The 23,453-nt window shown below is 54.3% G+C and overlaps 2 protein-coding genes across 4 annotated transcripts in view; one reads left to right on the plus strand and one right to left on the minus strand.

The window, feature by feature from the left end:
- DTX2 (deltex E3 ubiquitin ligase 2) overlaps positions 1–4,243 on the minus strand; it is a 35,087-nt gene extending 30,844 nt beyond the window's left edge. For 2 of the 3 annotated variants that reach the window (XM_082294577.1, XM_082294575.1), the window contains exon 1: positions 4,167–4,243. The gene's annotated coding sequence lies outside the window, so the exon portion shown is untranslated. Of the gene's footprint in view, positions 1–1,556; positions 1,581–4,166 lie in introns of those variants that run through there. The other variant, XM_082294576.1, reaches the window with a different exon arrangement.
- A 9,799-nt stretch (positions 4,244–14,042) lies between these two features.
- SSC4D (scavenger receptor cysteine rich family member with 4 domains) lies at positions 14,043–23,226 on the plus strand (the record flags this gene model as incomplete). Its single annotated transcript, XM_082294885.1, has 10 exons — positions 14,043–14,157; positions 17,047–17,082; positions 17,911–18,216; positions 19,177–19,248; positions 19,564–19,878; positions 20,603–20,683; positions 20,939–21,016; positions 21,579–21,890; positions 22,337–22,414; positions 22,910–23,226. The coding sequence occupies 10 exons, from the start codon at positions 14,043–14,045 to the stop codon at positions 23,224–23,226; spliced, it is 1,710 nt and encodes a 569-aa protein (XP_082151011.1).
- Positions 23,227–23,453: the final 227 nt, after the last annotated feature.

Below are 23,453 nucleotides of genomic sequence, written 5' to 3' on the forward strand. Positions count from 1 at the left end.
AGCATTATACATGCAAACAAAGCCAGAAGACAATTCTTAATGCACAGTTTGCAAATCACAGTACACATACTTCTTTAGTTGAGTGTAATCCCAGCAGAAAACAGATGGGAAGGAGTACAAGAGAACCAGGAGGAACACAGGGCATAATCAACTGCCTGTGCAGAGGGCAGTGATTTAGTATGTCTTTAAGATCAAAGCACACCTATCTGCAGCTTCTCAGGTTGGAAAACAAGGAACATCTTGAAACAAGGGATAATCTGCATCAGAGACTCAAGCCCTTAAGAGACGATTTAGGGAAGAATTGGAGAAGGGGTAGGAGCCCAAAGACACCAGACAAAGACACAAAGGCCAGTGAATAAATTCCAACAAGAAGAGATCACAACTCTCAGCCCCCAAGGGATGTAAAAAGAGCAGATCCAAAGGCATCACATGATCACCGAGAGACACCAGAGGTCTGATATTTGACATTCTTGTCTGTTGTGTCATTCCAAGAAATCCTGTCCAAACCATCTGGACACACATCTGTCCAAATGCTGGACAACCACTTGGAGATCCCCACGTTGGTGCTCGTGTGTAGGTGGGTTTGGCTGTGAATGAGTGAAACTCATTTTGTTTTAAAATAAATTCGCCTTCTCCCTCCTGAGGTCTCACGTCATTGATTGCTCGCTTAACTCTCAGCAGTCAGCAGGGAGCTGCGAGCTTCCTTCCCATCCAATGGAAAAGTTCAGGTCTCCCAAGAGGCAGAACAGCAGTGGGTGGCTTCCACTGGAGGATGCCATCTGCACAGAGAATGACATTCCTGCCGGATGGGGGAAGATCCCACGCTCCGTGGAGTGTCCCATCCATCATGCCCGTGTGGCTTGATAGCTTAAAAAAGACAGAGAAGGAGAGCGAGCGCAGAACAGACACACCCACACGTCTGCATTTATAAGAGGAAAGCAACGCTTTCCCCAGGAATTCAGTGTAAATTAGTTTATGAGCTGCTCTGAGATTTTTACACAACACCCCCAGCTCAACTGGTCTTGGTGACAAACCGCTCTGGATCGCCAAGATCCTACCCTGGTCTCTGCTACTAATCTTTTCCTTGTAATACATTCTCCCCTAACACACCAAGGACAGTTATTTTACTGCTCAAAACAGCAAATTAAGACTTAAGGTATCAAATACAACACCTGCCTCTGCCAGTTCTTTTTATGGCAAGTTTCACACCAACACTTCTCCACCTCAAGGACCACCAGCATTGTCCGTGCTCGACTCGAAGCCAAAGCCAGGCTGTGGCATTTTCTGTCCCACCCACCTGCACTAGGTGCTCTGAACCCCAAACCAACAGTTTTTCTCCCCCTGAAGTTGTTACCAAATATTCATCTGCAGCCACAAGCAGAGCAGAGGAGAAGAGGGAGGCTGTGAGGAGGGAGTCAGCAATTCTTTTTCCTTCCTTTCTGAAACAGCAGCAGGAAATGCAAACAAGAAGACACCGCAGCACAAAAGCCACCTCCTTCCCGTGCCACCTCACACTTGCTGGGGTATCAGCTGGGTGACAAAAGCCTATCCCTCACCCCGGCGTGGCAGCGATGCTGTGAATCCTGGACCACACGTGAAGGTACCCGGGCTGGCTGCACGTGAGTGTCGCGTGCTCCAACATTCACTTCCCCATCAGAGTGGAAAAATATTTCCTGCGCTGGGACTGCTGCTCCAAAGGAGGAGTGAGGGGTGTATTTCAGCCTCCTTCCAGTTCTTGCTGAACGCTGCTGGAGCCAGCAATTGTTTGCATGGATTGGGAAACGAGGAATGCAGAAGAGCATCAGTAGGCCAGAATTACACAAGTCCTGGAGTTATGGCAAATGACAAAGAAAAAGCCTCAAGTTGCAGTTCCTGACTTCTCTTTGAAAAGTCAGCAGCACACAAATATTAAAAGCTGAGAAATTCAATACTGGAGCTGCTTGTACAGTGTTCAGCGTTACACCACGGCAGAAAGGGTTTGGGGAAGAGTGGGACATAGTTTGGGATGTGTTACACATCCCAGCTCACATCTCTACTCAAATCCCATGGACTTCAACACTTCACCTCAAGCTTTAAAAATACCTTGAAAAGCTGAAATTCACACCAACCCTAAAAGCTCGTATTCACCAAACAGTCGTGGCTCCAGTCAGAAATCCTCTGAGCCACCCTTCCCCCAGTGAAAACAAAACCCTGGCTAATTCAAGGGCAGACTTAAATATTCCAGCCAGAAGCCCTTCACTTTGAAGATATTTGGTAACGTGGGCTCAGAGCTTGAGTTTGGATCTGTTTGGTTGGAACTTTACACCCAGCACAACCTCTGAAACATTTGTCCACATGGCTTTAATTGGGGACTTGGACAGGAAAAGAACTGAGTGCATTTCAGACGTGTTTTCCAACAGTTGCACTCCCTGCTCCTCAAGCTCCAGCAAATGGTGGTGAGAAAGCTTGAAAATGGGAATTAGAACCTTTGAAAGCTGTGTTTAATTCTCTGTTCTACTTCCAGAAAGGAGAATTTTCTTTCACTTTAAATGCAGGATCTTAAAATTCATGGGTCTGAGATGATTTCTAAAAATGCCAACTCCTTCTTTAAGTTTCTGAACTTGAATTGCCAGCGCTGATAAAAGTTTTCATGAAATGCGAGCTTGCACCTGGAAAAGATAAAGAGCCTTGGGAGCTCTTGAGCTGGGCTGAATTAAAAATAAAAATCACCAGATTGGTAAAATAGAGACTTTTCAGCAGGTTGTTCAGAAAAGAGAGTGCCCAGGAGGGATTTGTTAAGCATCACTACACCACTTTGAGAGACAGGACTGGGAGGGCAACAAAGATCCCATGGGAAGAGATTACACAGGGATTAGGGGAGCACATAAAGCACAGGGAGGCCACAGGGCTGCCGTAAGACATGACCCTATGCAGGGGGCACGACTGGAGCAGCACTGCCGGTGCCCTGTGCTCCCCGCCCCGACCCCAAACCACCCAGCCAGGGCCCCCACAGCTCCCCGCACCAGCTGAGCTGCACTTCTGGGCACAGCAGAACCTGATGCAACAGGGTCGGAAGCTCTTGCCAGGTAACTCATACCTGAACACACCTTTCCTTACACCAGCACCCAGCACCGATTAGCAGCAACCAAAGAGAAAGAACAGAGCCCGGCAGTAGAGAGGGGGGTTAGGGTAATAACTCCAAGCACGCAGATCCATCCCAGTCCTGCCCTCTCCCAGCCTCTGCTGATCCTCACGGCACAAGGTGGCTGGGTTGACAGCCAAAACAACAGAAGAAATAAAGCCGGCTGCTCCAAAACTGGACTGCTTCCATTCAAAACAAGCTTTAAGCGAGTTCCCCTCGGAGGGGGAAAAAGAGACCGCAACTGAGGCGGAACAAAGCTTTTCCCTGTCAGTTAAGCCGAGGGCTGGTTTCGGGCACGGGTGAATAGGAAAGCTGAGGCAGCGAGGAGAGGGCAGGTACACCCAGACACAGGACTCCACCTGGGCACGGGATCACACCACACCTTGTGTCCAACCAGACCATTCCTAGGTCCTTCCGGGCACCGAGGCGGGTTATTTATTTGTGGGGAGACCACTGATGTGTGAGGGGCGAACCTGGCACGATCTGGAGGGCCCCTCCAGCTCCCCAACGGCTTCGGCTCGCGGCAGGAGCTCCTGGAGCTCCGGAACGGCCAAGCCGGGTCCCGCCTCGGGGAGCCGGTGGCTCGGGGCCGGCCCGGCGCAGGGAGCTCCCCCCGGCCCTGGGCAGCACCCGCCACCCACCGCAGCCGCCTGCTGGCTCCGACCGGCCCCCCCCGGTACCACGGACACCCCCGGGCTCCACGGGTGCCGGGGGGTGTCCGAGCGGCACCGACCGCCCCGAGAGCTGCGCAGGAGCCAGGGCCTGGTGCGAGGGGAACGGCGCCCGTGCCCCCGGGACGCCAGGCAGGCCGAGCCCGAAGCGGCCGCAACGGCGCGGGCGGTCCCTCACGAACGGCCCGGGCTGCGCGGCACAGGGAACGGGGTGCCGGGGGTGCCCGCCCCGCGAAGAGAAGCGAAGAGAAAGCGAAGAGAAGCGAAGCGAAGAGAAGCGAAGAGAAGCGAAGCCCAGCCCAGCCCAGCCGCCCCCCGTCCCGGCGCCGCTGTCCCCCCGTCCCGTCACCCCTCACCCGGCCCGTTCCCCTCACCCCGAGCAGGGCCCGGCGCCGCCGCTCCCGGCCCGCGGTCACGGAACCTCCGCGCATGCGCACGCGGCGCCTTGGGGGGGGTGGGGGGGGCGCGAGGTGAGGGGGCGGGGACAGGGGCGGGGCCAAAGAGGAGGGAGGGACGTGATTGGTGGAGGCGTGAGGGAGAGTAACGGTGAGTGTGAGGCGGGGCGGGCCGGGTGTGATAATGAGTGTGATAATGATAATGAGTGTGATAATGAGCGTGTGATAGTGATAATGAGCGTGTGATAGTGTGTATGTGAGACAGTGTGCGGGTCCAAGTGTGATAATGAGTGTGTGATTGTGATAGTGTGTGATAGTGAGTGTGATAGTGTGAGTGTGATTGTGTGAGAGTGTCTGTGTGATAATGAGTGTGATGGTGAATGATAGTGTAATAGTGTGATAGTGATATAAGTGTGTGTGCGATAGTGATGGTGTGATACTGTGTGAAAGTGTGAGGGAGAATGTGTGTGATAGTGTGTGACAGTGTATGATAGTGTGAGTGTCATAGTGTGCATGTGAGTGTGATAGTGTGTGAGTGTATGATAACGACTGTGTGACAGTGTATGTGTGATAGCATCTGTGATAGTGTGACAGTGTGTGTTGGTGAGTGTGAACAGATGTGGAAAAGTGTGATTGTGTGAATGATGGTGACAGGGATAGTGTGAGAGAGAGAGCTGATGGTATGTGCGAGTGTGTGGGACAGTGGGGGTGTGAGTGTGACAGTGTGTGATGCTGTGTGTGAGTGTGTGTGACAGTGTGCATGAGTGTGTTACCGTCCATGGGAGTGTGTTACCGTCCATGGGAGTGTGATACCGTCCGTGGGAGTGTGATATTGTCCATGGGAGTGTGATATTGTCCGTGGGAGTGTGTTACCATCCGTGGGAGTGTGATATTGTCCGTGGGAGTGTGATACCGTCCGTGGGAGTGTGATATTGTCCATGGGAGTGTGTTACCGTCCGTGGGAGTGTGTTACCGTCCGTGGGAGTGTGATACCGTCCGTGGGAGTGTGTTACCGTCCATGGGAGTGTGTTACCATCCATGGGAGTGTGTTACCGTCCATGGGAGTGTGATATTGTCCATGGGAGTGTGTTACCGTCCGTGGGAGTGTGAGTGTTCATCAGTCCTTATCAAATTACTTTAAACCTCCCTGGACTTTACACCCCGAAGCACTGATTCACCTGTGCCATCATACACCTGCCACAAAAGGCTTATAAAATAAAGAACATTATGTTTGGACTCAGTAGCTACGGCAAAAAATACCACACAGAACCACTTTATGCTGTGTGGGTGTGAGACCCTTCTTCCAGGGTTAAACATGTGGGACTCATCTTTACAGGGCTGGAATAAGGTTGGTTTTCATCCCAAAATGTACAATGCCAAGCACATAATGACAGCTCCAGTGAAAACCCTCTGGAGCTGCATCCCCCCTACAGCTCAGCCTCGTATGCAAATGCCCATGGATTTCTCTGCTCCAAGATGGATGAGACTGTCACATGCTTGAGCTCAAAATACTCACAAAGTACTAATAATTGCCAGAAGTGATTGATAGCCTGTTTGTAATGTGTCTGCTTAAGCAATAAGTTTCACATTTACAACTCAGGTGCTTGGGATTCCTGTCTCCTGCGGCTGTAATTAGAAACTGGAGAGCGAAGCAAAGGGTTTTTTTTTTCCTGAAAAATAGATAGGAATGCTTCATAAAGCCATGCTGGGAGCAGACTATGTGATCCATGTGACTGCATGGATGGACAGTTACTAAATATCCTGTGATCCTGAATGGGAAAAGGTTTCGTGGAGAACTGAGGATGGTGAAGAAGGGTTTCTGTAGAGACTTGTAGATCTTCATGGCATGGATGCTCCCAGTAAGGAGTCCTGGCTGGTGAGAGAGGCTGGGCGAGGGCTCAGGGTGATGCTCCAGGGCTGAAGGGTGCTACAGATAAGGGCTGCAGGGTGGGGAGAGCAGAGGTGAATTGGGTGCAGCTCCTGGGTGGAGGGAAGGGCTGTACAGTGGAGATAAACCAGTCAGGTGGTGGCTGAGCTGTGGGAAGAGTCTTAAATTGCATTGGATTTATTTAATTTTTTATTTTTGAGCAAGGATTCATGATCTGATCTTGCATCAGGGCCCCTGGAAGGTTTTGCCAGGCACAGTAAGGGGCTGAGGTACCTCATCTCAGCAGTGCAAGTGCATGGCTAGTCCTCAGTCTCCCTTTTCTCACAGCTCTCCATCCCTTGTCCTGTATCCCACAGTGCTCCAACAACTTGAAAGGGGTTAACAGAGCCATGGGCAACATGAATCCAAGGTCTGGTGACCAGCTGAGCCTGTCAGACCCCACTGCACAAATTCTTCCAACTGCTCTGCGTGAGGGTGGCTGTAAAGATCCTCGATGATCCTTGAGTCTAAAAGGTGAACTTCAATGTCTTGCTGTCCCTAAGGACCCTGTTTTCACAGGGATGCAGACCTCACAGTCCTCTCTGCCTGCAAAAAATATTTTATATTTTACATGATTTTTACCTTAATGATCCACAGATTTTAACATAGTTCCTTATGCTTTCTTTTTTTTTTTTTTTTTTTCAGCTGGATCTCTTTTTTCCCATGCTGTTCTTTCCCACACCCTTCTCTACATGCTCCACAAATCAGTATGCAAAGCACTGAGTCCTCCAGCATGGCATCACCTCCTGTCTGATCCATCCACACACTGGGGTAACCAGCCAAATATTTGCCTTCCCCCGGTTCCTTTTCTTGCAGTGGTGCTGGAAGGCTGTTGAATTAATTTCTCCATGGCTGCTCCCTCTCACACGGTTTTGGCTCGAGGTCCTACACTAATGTCTACAAAACCTGATGCTTGAGGCTCTGTTGAATTGCCAGGCTCAGCCTGGTGCTCCAGGGAATAGCCTGGCCACTTAGGAAACTGCCTGTCCAAGCTCTGCTGGGATCGCTGCAGCACTTTGAATTCACAGCCCACTCAATTTCAGATTAATTTCCCTGAGCAGACAAACCCAAAGTGACAGGAATTAGGAAGAAATTTCTCTGCAGGCAAAGGATAATAGGTGAAATTTCGTTTCATTTTCCTCTGCAGCAGCTGCTGCTGGTTCCTACCAGGGACCGGTTAGACAAAGCAGGGATGGATCTGGTGTGGGCATCCTGCTCCTGCTGGGTGACCTTGCTCTCCAGCCTCTGGGATTTACCTGGTGAGAGGGACATGTTCCTCATCCCTGCTGGTAGTGGGAGATGCCCCATGAGCTCAGCTAAGCTCTCTGTGTCCCACTGCCTGCCTTCTCCAGGGAAATCAGGGAATCATGGACAGTTTATGTTGGAAGGGACCAGCTCAGGTTCCAATCCCCTGCTATGGGCAGGGACACCTTCCACCATCCCAGGTTGCTCCAACCCCCACCCAACCTGACCTTGAACACTTCCAGCATCCACAGCTTCTCTGGGCAACCTGTGCCAGATCCTCACCACACTCATCATAAAACATTCTTTCCTTACGTCAATCCTAAATTTGCCATTCTCACTTTAAACCCCTGCCCCTTCTCCTGTCATGCACACCCTGATCAAAAGGCTCTCTCAATCCCTGCCTTTCCTAAATCCAACCAGGAAACTCTGGAGCCGAGTCCTCTGGGTTGTGTGCCTATCTCGCCTTCTCTGGCCACCCTCACCTCGCCATTAGTGGTAATTATGGGCAGAACTCATCCCGCTCTGCCTTCTGCCTGCTTTTCCCACCGCTCCGGCAGTTCTCTGGGGGATCGCAGTGGGGCTTTCCTCTCTCTTCCCGAATCCAAGCCTCTCCCCGCTGTCGCAAGCCCTTCTCCCTGCAGCTGCGTGCCACCTAGTGCACACTCGGCCGCCCGGCAGCCGACAAGGCAGGAGATCCATCCCTGCGGAGCTTTCCTGGAGCTAAATGAGCCTTTAAAGGTGCCTTCCAACCCAAGCTGTTCCATGCAGCGTCAGGCTTGGGCACGGCATCTCCATCCCACGCAGGCTCCTGCACTGGCAGGCAGCGATGTCCACCCCACCTGTCTTGTCAGCCTGGCTGTCCCCACACGGGTCATCACTTCCCAATCACCCACTTTGGCACGGTTTGGACTGTCTGGAGTGAGTTTAAAAGCACTGAGGCTGCCGCAGTCCCATCTCACAGCAGCGATGCTGCAGCAGCAGTGGGATGCATGAACTCCTCAGGGCTGGCCGAGAAGCCAGCAAGTGCTGGTCCCAATGGACAAGTCATGAAAATAAATATACCTATATAAATACATGCATATATATAACAAATATATGGCTGCTGTCCCATAGGATCCTGCTTCCGAGTGAGATTTCACCCCACAGAGGTAATGGCAGGCAGAAAAGGGAGTTACAGACATGCCCTAAAGCTCATGGTCCACAGAGAGTGCCTTTGGTGACTGAGGGCACCCAGCTCCCAGTTTCCCATCCCCTCTTCCCTGCTGCGATCCGTTCCTGCTCCTCCCCAGCCCTGGATGCCGGCCGGAGCCCACAGCATGGGTCTGCTGCCCTCCGGAGAGCCTCCTGTCAGCACCGCGTCCTTGGGCTGCTCTTTCCCCTCTGGCTGAGGTGGTTTCTGCAGCACGTCAGGCAGGAAGCAGATTAGGGAGGAACAAAGGTGATTTTGTCTGGGGCGGGGATGGGTACCTCTCCCCGAGCTCCAGCTTGCTGCAGCCCAGGGCAATGCTGAGCCTCCCTGGGGGCTTCCACTGCCCTTTCCTCAGCCCTGCCCTTCCTTCAGTACTTATAAACTGCCAGAAAACACCTTAAAATTAGCCTGTGGTTCCCAAATAGCACAGGAGTGTGCTGGGAGCACAGCTGCAGCTGCACTGAGGCGGGCCTTGATGTCAGGACAGGGAACCAAAATGGATTTACATCTTTCCCTTCTTTTAAGGCTGCTGGACACAGGCTGGTTTGGGGTTGGGAGCTCCCAGGCCCCTACATTGAAGGATCCCATCCACTGCCCATGCCCTGAAGCAGGAGGAGGAGCAGAGGAAAGAGGGGAGGCTCCATCCTACTGTAGATGCAGCATTTTTCATGCTGGTGCTCCCCAGAGTGAAATCAGCAGCAGGAACCCCCTAAATACCCAGTGATTTAGCTCAGCAATCAGCAGGGGAATCCTGTCATTCGTTATAAGCTGGTTAATGGCTCAAAACAGCAACTGGTGTTCTCAACCCTGTCTTTCCCTCCTGGCAGCAAGAAGATGCCTTTTGTTTCAGCTTATGGCTTTTTCCTATGGCACCAGGCTCTTCTTTACATCCCCAGTGCATTTCCTGGCCATGGTATAGCCTGGACAAATGAGTTTATGTCTCCTCTCTGTATTTCCCCAGCTAATCGAAAAGGGAAATCGGTTTGGATTTTTGGTTTTGGTTTGGGTTGTTGGTTTTTTTTTTCTGGAGGCCTTGCATTTTCTGCAGTTTTGTGAGCCACTTGTTTTCCCCAGTTTCCACCCATGGCAGAACTGCTGCCAGAAAAGAGATCTGCTGGAGATGCCACCCACTCCCATAGGAAGCTGTGGCAGATGCTGCTGGTGGCACGTGGCAGCTGCTGAGTGGATGCGAGGATGGCCCTGACCCCTCCAGAAGGTTCTCTCCCATGGGCATCTCTGATATCCCTGAGTATCCCAGAGTGTCCCTGCCTGAGTAGGCAGCAGGACCATCAGGAAGCACAAAAAGAGCTTCTTTTTCCACAAGAGACCAGCTTTGCTGTCCTGTGGAATTTTATAATTAGCCTTTCTTACGTTGTGGCTGCTCCTTGAATAAGGCTGGCTGTGTTTTCTTTTCCTCAGAGCAGTGTAATCCCCCAGCCTGATACTGCCAAGCCACTCAAAGCACATGCAGGAACGATGTAGACATGGAAAAGGGCTGAGATGATTCCCCAATGCCCAGAGAAATCCTGGATGGGGTGGAGAGCATCTTATCCCTGCATGTCCACATTGTGCTCCTGGTCTGCAAATACTGGGTGTGGGTGTGGATTCATGCTGGAGCTGATGATTCCCAGTCCACGGGCCCTGGCTGACAGCCAGGACAGTGGGGAGTTTGTCAAAGTTTAGGTAAAACAGACTTAAAAGGCACCTTTGAAACTTGCACTCATGATCTGGTTAATTAGAACTTTGCTGCTGCTGGGGAATAAAAGTGCCTAATTGCTAATTACTAAATCCCTGCACTAAAGGAACAGCAGAAGCAGTTGGCGACAGTCATAGCCAGAGCTGGCTTTCTGCAGAGTTAAAATATGAAACCCAGCCTTTTTAGGGCATTGAGAGGTCTGGGCTTTGCATGGGAGCAAGTGAAAAATCCAGCAGCAAGAACCACAAGGCAAATTCTGCCTCCTGTGAGAATGAGGCCGGGAATCATGTGGCTCATAAAATTAACTTGTTCAAAGCCAAAAGCACACCAGACTCTTAAAATTGCTGGAGAACTTAAGAATTCATAAGACTGGGAAACCCAGTGTGTTTGGAGGTTCCTTTTCCGTGATCTTCAAGGCTGCTGAGACCCACATTATCTGGCTTTTACTTGCAATGATGGCTAAAATGGTTAAAAAGCTGTAATGGTTAAAAATTATTAAATATACACAACTCTTTTTAAAATAAAGAGATGTTCTGGTCAGGAGCAAAAGGAGACAAGTTGAATGTGTAGAGCAGGAGGTGGTGGAGGTGGATGGGGAAGGTTTCCAGCCACAGGACATCCCACACCACGGGCTGGTGAGGGATGGGTCAGGTCTCTCTAATATCCTCAGCAGAGATGCCTTGGATGGTCAGACAGGGAAAATCCCGAAAAAAGGGGCCTCTAAAGGTAATTTCTTGCCTAGGAACAGGCAGGGAAGACCCTGGTTTGCCCCAGGAACAGGTCTCCAAGTTTCCCAGGCAGGGAAGGAGGTTAGAACCATCCCCTCCTGCTGCATCCCAGTGCTGGCTCAGACACCGACAGAAGGATTTCCAGCCAGATGGTTATTGCTGACTTCCTCTCCAGGTGGGCACTCAGACAGTCGAGGAGGGAGGTGGGAAGCAGCTGAAAAGCCCAAATCCTCTGAAAAAGCTTCTTCCTTCCCCTTGAGGCGTAACCCAGGCTCTGCCAGCACCCAATTTAAGGATGTGTCCTTGCCTGCCTCCCTGAAACCCGAGCCATTCCCTCCCCGCCATGTCTCCTTAGCAGTCTTCCCTCTCTTCTCCTCTTTCTGCTTCTTATTCCTCTTCTTCTTCCCCCTTCTCCTGCTCCCTCTCTTTCTTCTTGGCTTTGGGAATGATCTGTCCCAGGATGGGTTGCAGGGCTGCCATCCTGCTGTAACCCAGCAGCAGCAGCCCCAAAAGTGCGAAGAGATGACAGGCTGGAGCTGTTCCGTTGATGGATGAGATCCATTTTCTTCTCTATCTTTTTTTTTTTTTAATTTACTAAGCAAGATCTCACCTAAAGAAAAAAATCCTGCCTTATCCCTATCACATCTTATCGGAAATATTAATTTCAAATGTTATTTTAAAATTTTTTATAACTAACTAGCCAGCTTCTTCCTGTATTTCAAAAGAGGACAGGTATTCCTGGGATTCGATACACCCCTCTTTATACTGGAGAGGAAATACCAAACAGGTATGTGGATTTATGATGCTTTTTTTTTAGGTCAGGGTTGTAATTATAAATAATGATCTGGTGGGGTGGTGGCAGCTGAAAAACTGTGATTTCTCCTGAAGTTGTTTGAATAGTTAAAAAGTGGAAGAAGTGATAAATAGAGCACGGGGGTTCACTCCAGCTCTGGCCAAGGGGTAGAAAGGGGACCAAAAGGGATGAAAGGACCTGTGGGGTCCTGTGTCCAGGTGAGAGGAGAGAGTCTTCACCGAGGGCAAAGAGCTGGCTGGGCACGGTGTGTCTACTGTGGTGTGTTATTTGGGGTGAAAGCAGGGACTTTCTGTGCCCCATGTTACAGCCCTGGTCCTCCCCTGTGAGTTTTGTACGTCCCTGGTGGTCAGTGGTTGCGTAGGATGGGGATGATGGAGGATTTGCTGCTCCTTCCATCGGGGTCATGGTGGGGGGTGGCTTCACAGGACACCTGACAGCTTGAAAACCTTGGTGTGAAGGGACTTCCATAAACCCACGTCCAGCAACCCTTTAAATCACAGAATCATCACAGAATCATAGAATGGTTTGGGTTGGAAAGGGACCTTAAAGCTCATCCCATTCCACCCCCTGCCACGGGCAGGACTCCTTCCACTAGCCCAGGTTGTTCCAAGCCCTGTCTAACCTGCCCTTGGACACTTCCAGGGATGGGGCAGCCACAGCTTCTCTGGGCAATGTTAAAAGGGATGCTCTGCTTTGCTACAGTGCCACGATGATTAACTATGGCTTAAAAGCTGTTTTTAATCTGTGGGCATTCTGAAAGAACCCCAACACTGCTGCGTTTAAGGAAGTAGGTTCACTTTGCAGCTGAACCCTGAGCGTTGGGGTGAGGATTGAGAAGCAGATGGAAAAGCACAGACGGAGAAGGAAAGTTGGGTTTTCCCTCTTTGGGGTCGGCCATGGCACAGCACCGCAGTGGTTAATGCCCGCTGCCACCCTGCCAGGGAGCAGGAACGCGCTGGCTCCGGTACAAAAGTGGCCGGCGATGACAACGTCCCTGCGAGCAGGACGCGATGCCGGGGTTTGGCCGGGGCAGGGCGGCGGAGGGGCCATCTGTCAGCCCTGCCCCGCTGGAGAGAGGGCAGGGCCCGTGGGACAAAAGGCGACATTATTCGGTGCTTCAGGAGGGATGAATGGAGTATTGAAAGCCACCACCTCAGCGAGTAGATTGGTTTTCAGCCCCCATCACTGAGCTGTCTGTCTGCTGGTGAGTCTCCTCCAGAGGCTTGGTCAGCACGAACTGAGCAGAGAGATCAAGGAGATGGAACGGGGCTGTGTCCCATCCATGCGGGCTCCTTCCTGCAGCTCCATCACCTCCTGCTGGTGCAAGACCCTTTGGTCCACCATCATCTCTCCCTAGTGCAGGCAACGAAGTCAAAGGCTTGGTCTGGAGGCTCTGGAGCCCACCCAGCCCATGGTCTGGAGGGACCTTGGCTGGGTGGACACCAGCACATGGCCCCACCTGGGAGCTCTTCTCGTCCAATGCCCTCCACATGGGAAAACCAGGAGCAGCAAAAGGCTGGATGAGGGGTTCCTATGGGATGGAGGGTTTAGTCACTGATACTGTGGATTTCAAAGACCTTTCCCAAGTTTCTAACCACCAGCAGATGCCTGAAGCGGCAGCAGTCGGTGTGCATCCCTTCAGGAGATGGTGTGCCCCGTGTGGGCTGGAGAGACTAATTTTAGGGCTCCGCTTAGCTGAGCCTGACAGCCCGGCTTTGGAGCCGGCGTGCGGGAGCATCCTCACGATGGCACTGCTCCCCCAGCGCACGCTGCCGTCAGACCGGCTGCTGGGACCGCCGGGATGCCGGTCTGGGCTCCCAGAGGCGTCCCGGCCAGCAGGACCAGCACCCATCCCCTCCCAAACAGCCTGCGAGTGAGACAGAGATGGAAATCCACCGCTTTGCAGTGAGTGGTAAATGAGGGGGAAATGGAATCTTAAGATATTTAATCTCTTCCTCGTTTTCTGCTGACCATTTCCCTATTGCTGAGTTTTATCTCACAGGTGGGATTACGGCCCTTCAGCTTCATCTTGCCACTCAAATAAATATCTCTTGTTTTCAATAAACCCAGCTGGAATTCCTTTTCACGTGTCTCCTGGTCACTGCTCCTGGAAATACTGAGGAGGGACACGTTCACAGGTCCTGCACGGCCCTTGGTGATCACAGGCTGTCCTGGCCGCCACACTAACACTGCTGTCTGCATGTTTCAGGGAATTCTCCTCTGGAAATTCGCCTGCAGGAGGACTGAGAAGCAGCAATGACAGTCGGTCCCTGTCCAGACACCCGGCACGAGGAGCCGGACATCGAGGTGCTGTCTCTCTCCTTGATGCCAGCCACGCTCCTCGTCCTCCTCCTCCTCTTCAGCCCCACCGGTGAGCTCCTGCCTGGGGCAGCGGGAGGGGTTTTAGGCACCCGTGATCCCTCTCCAGCTCAGATTTGTAGGTAGATTTTCTCCAGGAGCAGGATTATTGTGGTGTCCCCTACGGGGATGAGGGAGCAAATTCAGCTCTTATCTCTCACCGTGACCTGGGTGTGATGGCGAGCCCAGCACTCAGGACAGGCAGGGGAATGGGGCAGGCAGCTGCCAGCACTGGGGACAGAGCAGTTTTGGGCTCCGGAGCGGGCAGCACCCATGGGAAGATGCTGATGGCCAAGGGATGCTCCTGGGCTTACTCCCAGGACCTGTGAGACCAGTCCTGCCCAAGGAAACAGGTGGAATGAACACCCATCCCCTGAGGACAACGGCCCCTTCTCACTCCTGGCAGGCACTGTCCAGCCAAGCTGGGAATCGACCTGGGAAAAGCCATTCCCGCTCTGGAAGGCGGGTCCGCACCAGCGCTGTGGCAGCGTGGTTATCCCTGTGTGACTCTGTCCACGGAATTACAGCCAGGCGGCGGGGAACACATTCCTGCCTCAACAAACCGGCGCCAAGGCACAGCCAGCCAGAAAACTGGGAATTCAGGTGTAGTCAGACATCCTAACTGAGTTAAATCGGGTTTTACCTTCCCACCCCCTCAGCTGGTGCTCCCCTTCTCCCTCGAGGTGCTGCGGCAGCATCTGTGCCCACACTCGGGTGTGGGGACCCTGAGGGGACCCCGGTGGCTCTGTCGCTGTCCCCTGCATCTCCTGGCTCTCCTGGCTCTCTTCATTAATGGGCACAGATTAATCGCTAACGAAGGGCGATTTGTCCTCCCTTTCGGTGGTTTTGTTTAGCAGCGGTGTTTACTCGAGCAGTTTCCCCTTTTTCTTTCGGCTTTGTGAAGCTGGATCAGAGGAACATGGAGGGCTCTATTTCTTCTCAAAAAAGACAGTTTTCCCCTCGCTCCTCATTATTGTAGACACACCAGGCATATTTTTTTCAGATCTCTCCTGACTTTGCTGGAGGATACTCTTAAATGAATATTTCAGAGCTTTGATTTTGACTCAAAGGGAGATGAATATTTATCAATGTCCTTTTATCCACTGCTTTTTCGGCACTAGTGTGGACTAGGTGTTAAAAATCAATACCAACCAGGATCAAACACTCTTCCTAGAAACCCTCACACCTCCACATTTTTGGTGCAGAGGTGAGCTGAATTACCTCTCTCCTGTTATCCAACCCACGGGGCTGCTGTATCCTTCCCTGTCCTCTCCTGCAGAGCCTCTCTGCTCCCGTGGTCTCACCTGTTTAATCCCCAGGTCCTGCTGGAATCACAGCATCCCTTTCCATGCCTGGTCCAGCTGCATAGGGCAGGAGCACCCGACCACGCTGGAGCTCCCCGAATGCTGCACTTCATCCCAGCATCCCTGCTAAGTCATGGATACAGCCAGACAGTTGCCTTATTCTCCTTTCTCTTGGGGCTTCTAGGTCTTTCTTTGACAGCCCTGATTTCTGGCTGACTTAATGGTCTCCCAGGCAACATCCTAGCAAGGAAAAGGGAGGTGGGTTCATCTGCTCCCCTGTCCCCCCAGGCTCACGCTGCTTCTCACGGCGGTGACATCCGCCTCCGGAGCGGCTGGGATTGACCTTCCCGTCACTGCTCGTAGGCTGAGCGTGAAGCAGGACAGGGCTGGTCCAAAGCAGTGGGAGGACAAGAGGCCACAGAGGCACCACGGGTGTGGATCAGCCCTTGGGTGCTGTAATTAGCATGGAGGCATCACAGAATCACAGAATGGTTTGGGTTGGAAGGGACCTTAAGGCTTGTATCGTTCCAAACCCCCTGCCATGGGCAGGGACATCTTCCACTAGGTTTGGAAGGATTTTGGAAGGTGTCACCTATGGGAAAGGGTTGTGCAGGGAGAGCCTCAAGCCCAGGACACCTCTGGATGCTCAAGATCTGTGCTGGGCTCCAGCATCGGCCAAGACTTTGTGAACTGAGAGGTACAAAAGGTCCAGCCACCCATCCCCATCCACTGTCCCCCAGGGCGTCATTATCGTGTTCCTGTGACCTCCTGGACCAGCTGGAGCCCTCAGTGACCCATGGTGGCACCTTCCAGGGGGGACCCCACATCACTCAGAACTGGGGCTGAGAGGGATTTTGTGGCTAAATAATGCCCAGACTGTGGGAGGGGGGTCCAGAGATGAGGACACATCCTGCATCCTTCAAGTGTTCACCTCCCTCTGGATGATGTTTGTTCACCCCCTAAGGTGGCTGCACCCCTTCAGTGGGTGTGTTGGTACTTGCATGTCATTATGGAGCTTCCAAAAAGCGGATTTTGTTGGGGAAAATAAAGAAATAATAGATGAAAATGCACTTAGGGTACAGCATCTTCCATCAGGACATCTCCAGTGGGTTTCTCAAGCTAGGCAGGATTGATTTTCCTTGTTCCCATCTCACCACACAAGTTTTCCATGGGGGTGGTGGAGCAGGAGAATGCAGGAGCTGCCCAGGGCTCACAGCAAGGCAGCAATGGAACCAAGGATGGACACAAAAGTCCTCAAGACCTGGCCCAAGACAGGACCCACCTGGGGTGGCTTCTGCTGCCACTGGGCTCATCAGGGTCACACATGTGTCACCCTGTGCTTCAAGCACCACCAGAGTCACAGTCACTCATATGCTGCCTCAGTTTCCCCACCTGTGAAGTAGATTAAGTGATGCCCTGGGGAAGGGTGATCATTTTTTCCCCTAAAAACGCCAGGACTTTGAAGGAAAGGGGAGGGTCCAAGGGCTGCTGAGTCCTGCCAGTCCCCACCACACCCATCCCATCCTTGCTGCCATCACTCTCCGAGTTTCATCTCCTCCTCTCTGGGGAGACCTGATCCCTTCTCTTCTCCCTTGCAGGCACCACCTCTGAGCCCGAGCTGTTGCCATTCCCAGGTGAGATTCTTCTCCTAAAACCACTTTCCTCCAGGAAGTTTTGTAGTTGAAAAATGCATTTTTAGGTAAAAGAAGGGATTTGGGGAATTTAAAGAAGGAAAGATACTGGTTTGGAACAAAAAGCAGCAAGAAGAAGCTAAACTTCTTTTACAGAAAGGAAATAAAGATCCTTTATTATCCCTGTTCCACTAATTATCCTGAGAGGAGTATTTTGCCACCTCCTGCTGAATCCCTGTCCCTGTGCCATGCATCACGTGCAAGTCAATAATTCCCTTGATGTGGTGGACCCCGGGCACTTCCACGCCTGCTCCCCGTTGCCAGCAGCTTGAGAGATCATCTCCATCCCACCAGCTCCCACGTGGGACCAGCTCTGGATGCATTTGCTGAGGCTAATAAGAATTTGCTAATTGCATCTTGTCGCTTGTCACCTATTGTATGTCAACATGTGGTGCCACATGTCTGCCTTTCCCTTCTCCCACCGGGTTTTTGCCCATCAGCAGGCAAGATGATGGGAGCACCACAGAGCCACAGAATGGTTTAGGTTGGAAGGGAACACCTTCCACCAGACCAGGCTGCCCAAAGCCCCGTCCAGCCTGACCTTGGTGATGGTGCATTCCCAGACAGAGATGTGCTGTGTCTCCACATTCACTGCTTCCAGCAGATGAAGGGGAGCCCGTGTCCCACCAGCAGGTGGGCAGCACCAAGCCAACAACTGTCTTGTGCTACAGAGAAGGGGCAGGATTTTATTTAAGGAGCAGGAATTTGATGTAGATTTGCTCCCCGTGGCCCACTGCCTGCTGAGGGACCTCTCTGTTCCCATCCTCCCAGAGATCCGTCTCGCCAACGGGCCCAGCCGGTGCCAGGGGCGAGTGGAGATCCTCTACAACGGCTCCTGGGGGACGGTCTGCGACGATGACTGGGACATTGTGGATGCCAACGTGGTGTGTCGCCAGCTGGGCTGTGGCCATGCCATCACCCTCCCAGCTGCCATGACCTTCGGCCAGGGGAGTGGGCCCATCTTCCTGGACAACGTGGACTGCAAGGGCTGGGAGGCAGCCCTAAGCGAGTGCTGGAGCCATGGCTGGGGCATCCACAACTGCTACCACTATGAGGATGTGGCTGTTGTTTGCAATGGTAACGAGGTTGGGTTCTTTGGGGGCAAGGAGAGCAGGGGGTTCCTGTGGAGTGCAAGAGTTTTATCACAGTGGAGTTTTATCCTGTGGAGCCCAAGAGTTTTATCACAGAGCCAGTTCCTCTGACCCGGGTCAGCCAAACATCCCCTGCATCCTCCTTTTGCCCTTCTCCTCAATCCAGGTCACCTCCCAGCTCCACAGGCTGGTGCTCCGTAATGTGACTGGCCTGTTTTGTGTTCCTTGTCACTCCAGCTCAGGGACTTTGCGCCCTCTCCAGCACAATCCCTGAGGAAAGAGCACATGCCCACCCACACTCCTGCCTCTGAGTCAGTTACTGCCCAACTGCTCTTTCCCCTTTTGACTTGTGTTTCTTTACATTGCTGAGCTTTTCAGTAGGAGATGTTCCTAAAGGTGAGAAAAGCAGTGGAAAGTGTTTGAACTTGGCAAGTGAAAGTGGAACGGCTCTGTGACGGCCTTTATGTACCCCACACACGTTCCTCCCTCGCTGTGCAAGGTTTGCTCATCAGCCAGGCATCAGCGAGCTGCGAAAGGGAGACTGTGCAGACCTGGAGAAGCTGCTCAGTGAATCCCCACGTCCTGCAGAAGCAGGGCGTGGAAAAGGAGGGATGGAAAGGCAGGGATGGTGGGTTGGCTGGTAGGTTGTACCAACAGCGACCAGAGAACAGAGGTTGTGGATTGGGCAGGAAACTGAGTCATGCCATTGTTGGAGAGGAGAGGTGGAAGGAGTGAAAAAGGAGGTGGGGAGTTGGGTCTGAGGGAAGAAGAGAGGCTGGAGGCGTTGGCAAAGAGCTCTGGGCAGGGAGGTGCAGCTTCAAACCCCTCTATTTCCCAGCTGGGGCTGTTTTGGTGCAGACCCTCCTGGAGCAGTGGGGTGGGGAGGGATCCCTCTGGCTTCGGGGTGGAGCAGCAGCAGGTGCCACCTCTCTGCTTCCCTTTGCAGAGTTCTCGCCCACTCAAGTCAGCGAAGGACCGACCACCAGGACCCTCATGGCCTCGGTACAGGATGGGGAAAGTAAGCTGCTCAGCTGTCATTGCACCTGAAGACAGTGTCCCCTACTGTCACCAGCTGCCCCTCTTGAAGCCTCCCAACCCTCCAGCCCTGAGGTGCAGACCCCCAGACCCCATCACTGTGCTGGCCATGGCTACACCCTATCCCAGAGGTTCCCAAGGCTCCCAAGCCCCATTGCTTTAAAGCATCGCCCCTTCCCTGCTTTTTCTCACTCATTTTCTTTGCCACCACGGGCACGGCAGGGTCTGGGCACGGTGGCATCGCTGTGCCACGTGCAGGGACACCACATCCTTCTCACCTCATGCTGCCACCCTCCAGGTGACGGCAGCATCCGCCTGGTGAGCGGCCCCGACACCTGCCAGGGCCGGGTGGAGATCTTCTACCGCGGGAACTGGGGCACCGTCTGCGACGACGACTGGGGCCTGAGCGATGCCAGCGTGGTCTGCAAGCAGCTGGGCTGTGGGCAAGCCCTGGATTACAAGAGCAATGCTTATTTTGGCTATGGAACTGGACGTATCCTCCTGGACAACGTCAACTGCGATGGCAGCGAGCCCTTCTTGTCCGCCTGCTACAGCCTGGGCTGGGGCATCCACAACTGCGGCCACCACGAGGATGCTGGGGTCATCTGCACAGGTACTGGGCTGGGCATCACCCTCGGGGTGGGCAAAAACCCAGGGACATCCTGGTCTCCAAGCAGAACAGGCCTCAGAGAGAGATGTTGAGGTACCCAAGGTTGGGCAGGGACTGGGCTCTGCGCTGTAGGTGCATCCTTGCTCCTTATCCACCCTCATCCTGGTTCTCTGGAGTAGCAACCCCACGCCAGGAGCCTGGAGCACAGCCGGGGTGGTGACTTGAAGGGGAAATGCATCTGTCATGCTGCCATTTCCCTCTGCCATTTCCCTGCTCTGCTGGCTGGAAAACAAGCTGCCCGTGTCCGGAAGGAGGGAGGGGCTGCCAGGGGCCGGGCACAGCGCCAGGCCCAGCCTGCCTCCCCTTCCCCTCCTGAAATGATGTATTCCTGCCATTCTCCACTGATTACTGTTCATAATGTTAATAATCCCCCTGAATTCCCTCATTATCATGGCTAATGACAGGAGCAATAAGTGCCAGTGCTTTCCCTTTCCCACTATTAACAGACAAAGGGGATGGTGTAGGACAAAAGGGACAATTTTTCAGGCTGGTCCTTTCCTCCCTAAACATCCCCATCCCCTGTGGCACCTCCTCTGGGCACAGAGTCGGTGGCACCACCACACCCAGACCTTGCTCAGAGGGGCAGGGGATAACGAAGCATGAAAGGTAATGGATCCTGGTGATAAAATCTCCCAGGTGTCACCTCTATCCCTCTGTGTCACCACAGGACTGGACACATCCACCATCACATCCTTCACCACCTCGGTGGCCCTGGGCTCCGAGGAGACGCTCACAGCCACGGCCACAGGTAAGGAGGTTGGCAGTTGCCCATCTGTGGGGGAAGCTGTGCCCTCTGTGCCCTCTTGTGACCCAGCCTGACCACCCCGGGGTCCTGCCATACATGGATGATGCTCGGGAGGTGACATTGCCCGTGGCAGGGTCTTGCCAGGGGGCAGCCGTGGTGCTGGTGGACACTGGCACCAGCCAGGAGGTTGGTGGAGCAGGGGCAGCAGGTGCTGGATGTGGACCCCTCAATGCCCACGTGTCCCCACACTTGTCCCAGCAGTGACAGACAGCAGGGACCAGCCCTCCCAGGCCACCGAGGTGGTCACCACCGCGCTCCTGACCGTCGAGCAGGAAAGTAAGTGTGCAGCTGCTGCTAGTCCTGCACGGGGCTTCACATCCCTGGGGGAGTCACTCTACATCCCCAGAGCTCCTCCCATGTCCCCAAAGGTCACCCCATGTTCCAAGTGCTCAATCCATGCCCCAGGAATTATCTCACATCCTCAGGGCTCACCCCACATGCCCAGGGTTTACTCCATGCTCCCAGGGTGTTCACCCCATGCCGCTCAGAGGTTCGTCCCACATCTCCAGGGATTGCTTCGTGCTCACAGTGCCCACCCCATGCTGCTCGGGAATCACCCCATGTACCCAGTGTCACCCCACAGCACCAGGACTCACCCTGTGTCCCCAGGGGCTCAGCTGACATCCCCACAGTTCATCCTGTGCTCTCCAGGCATTACCCCATAACCCAGAGGCTCACTCCATGCCCACAAGTTTTTACCCCACATCCCCAAGGGGTTGCTCCCACATCCCCAGGGGTTCCCCCAGAAACCGGGGGCTCACCCCACGCCCTTGGAGGGTCAGCAGGGGACACCGGACCCCCTGTGGAGCCCTGGTCCCCCCGGCGTCGTGCCACGCAGGTGGCGGCTTGCGGCTGGCGAACGGGAACGGGAGCTGCCGCGGGCGGGTGGAGGTGCGGCACCGCGGCACCTGGGGCACCGTCTGCGACGACGACTGGGACTTCCCCGACGCCCAGGTGGTTTGCCGGCAGCTGGGCTGCGGCACCGCCCTCGCCGCCACCGTGCTCGGCTCCTTCGGCTACGGCAGCGGGCCCGTGCTGCTGGACAACGTGGGCTGCGGCGGCGGCGAGGCGCGCCTGGCCGACTGCTTCCACCTGGGCTGGGGACAGCACAACTGCGGCCACCACGAGGACGCCGGGGTCATCTGCCGAGGTGACAGCGGGAGCTGGCAGGAGGGGGTCAGCAGGTTGCCGGTGAAGCCCAGCTCAGTGGGAAAGTCAAGGAGAGAACGGGTGTAGGGAGGATTTTGGCAGTGCTCAGGCTGGCTGTGGGAAATGGGGTCCCCCAAATGGGGTGGTAGGTGAATAATGAGCCCCCAGACCACGGGGTTTCTCCTGCACATGGGGACAGCAGTGGCAGTCGGTGCAGTGGAGTGTGGGCACCCCCTCTGGTCTCCATTTGTGCACAGTGGCTGCACATCCCACCCCACACCCCTGCAGCCATCCCCAGCCATCCCACCCCACATCCCTAAACCCATCCCCAGCCATCCCACGCCACATCCCTAAACCCATCCCCCGCCATCCCACACCACGGCTGGGGGGCTCTGACCCGACCCTGTCCCTTGAGTCACTTTTCCCACCTCCCCTCCACTGCACCAGGTGCTGGTGACACTGAAGACCATTTCCAAGAAGCCACTGCTACAACCACCACGTTGGCCCCGACTCATCCCAAGGAGGGTAGGTACTGGGGTGTCACCTGGGGACACACTGCCAGCCCTGGGGATGCTCCATGCTGGCACAGGGTGGAAAAAAGTGGCTCAGGCAGAGGCACAATATTTGGCAGTGCCTGGAGCAGCTCACAGGAGGGGGAAAGACTGCTGGCAATGTTAAGTCGTGGTCTCTCCTGGTGCTCACAAGGCTGGTTCAGGCAGAGGTGATGGACATTAGGTGATGGACCTCAGGGCAGGGGAGGAGATGATGGACCAAAGGGGCTGAGCCGGGAACAGAGATTATTGTCTGTTCCTCCAACTTAACATCCACCACGACGCTCTGAGGGTCACCCCCAGCTCCAATGCTGGCCAGTGGCCATCGCCCTGCTCCTGCCCGTGCAAAGGCAGTGGGGGAGCTCTGAACCTCAGAGAGACCAGGGCTGTCCCAGGACAGGCAGGGAGAGGGGGACACAGCGCTGGGGCGGGCACGGGCAGGGGCTGCCTCACCCCCTCCCCTCCGCAGGGTCCCTGCGCCTGGTGAACGGCAGCCACCGGTGCGAGGGGCGCGTGGAGATGTTCTACCTGTCCCAGTGGGGGACGGTGTGTGACGACGCCTGGGACCTGCGGGACGCCAAGGTGGTGTGCAGGCAGCTGGGCTGTGGCCACGCCCTGGCGGCCTGGGGGGAGGCACGCTACGGCCAAGGCACCGGCTACATCTTCCTCGACAACCTCAAGTGCAAGGGCCACGAGCCCTCGCTGCTGCGCTGCTCCCACATCCGCTGGGACGTCCACAACTGCGACCACTCCGAGGATGCCGGTGCTGTCTGTGCCATCCTATGACCCTTCCGCAGGTAAGGCGGGACAGGGATGCTGGAGGGAGCTGGTGGCAATGCCACAGAGAGGGCAGAGCCTTGGCTGCTGGTCTGGACACGCTCCCTGCACTGGCTGGGTGCCCTGTGGGTGTTTGGGCTCCGAGGATGGGAAGAGCTGGGTGAGAACTGGGTTCTCCTCAGCTCCTGAAATAGCGGCTGAAGTTTCCTCCCCACCCACCCCCGGACTGCCCCTTG

Source organism: Coloeus monedula, assembly GCF_965178545.1.
Source record: "Coloeus monedula genome assembly, chromosome: 20".
In the NCBI taxonomy this organism is placed as follows: domain Eukaryota; kingdom Metazoa; phylum Chordata; class Aves; order Passeriformes; family Corvidae; genus Coloeus; species Coloeus monedula.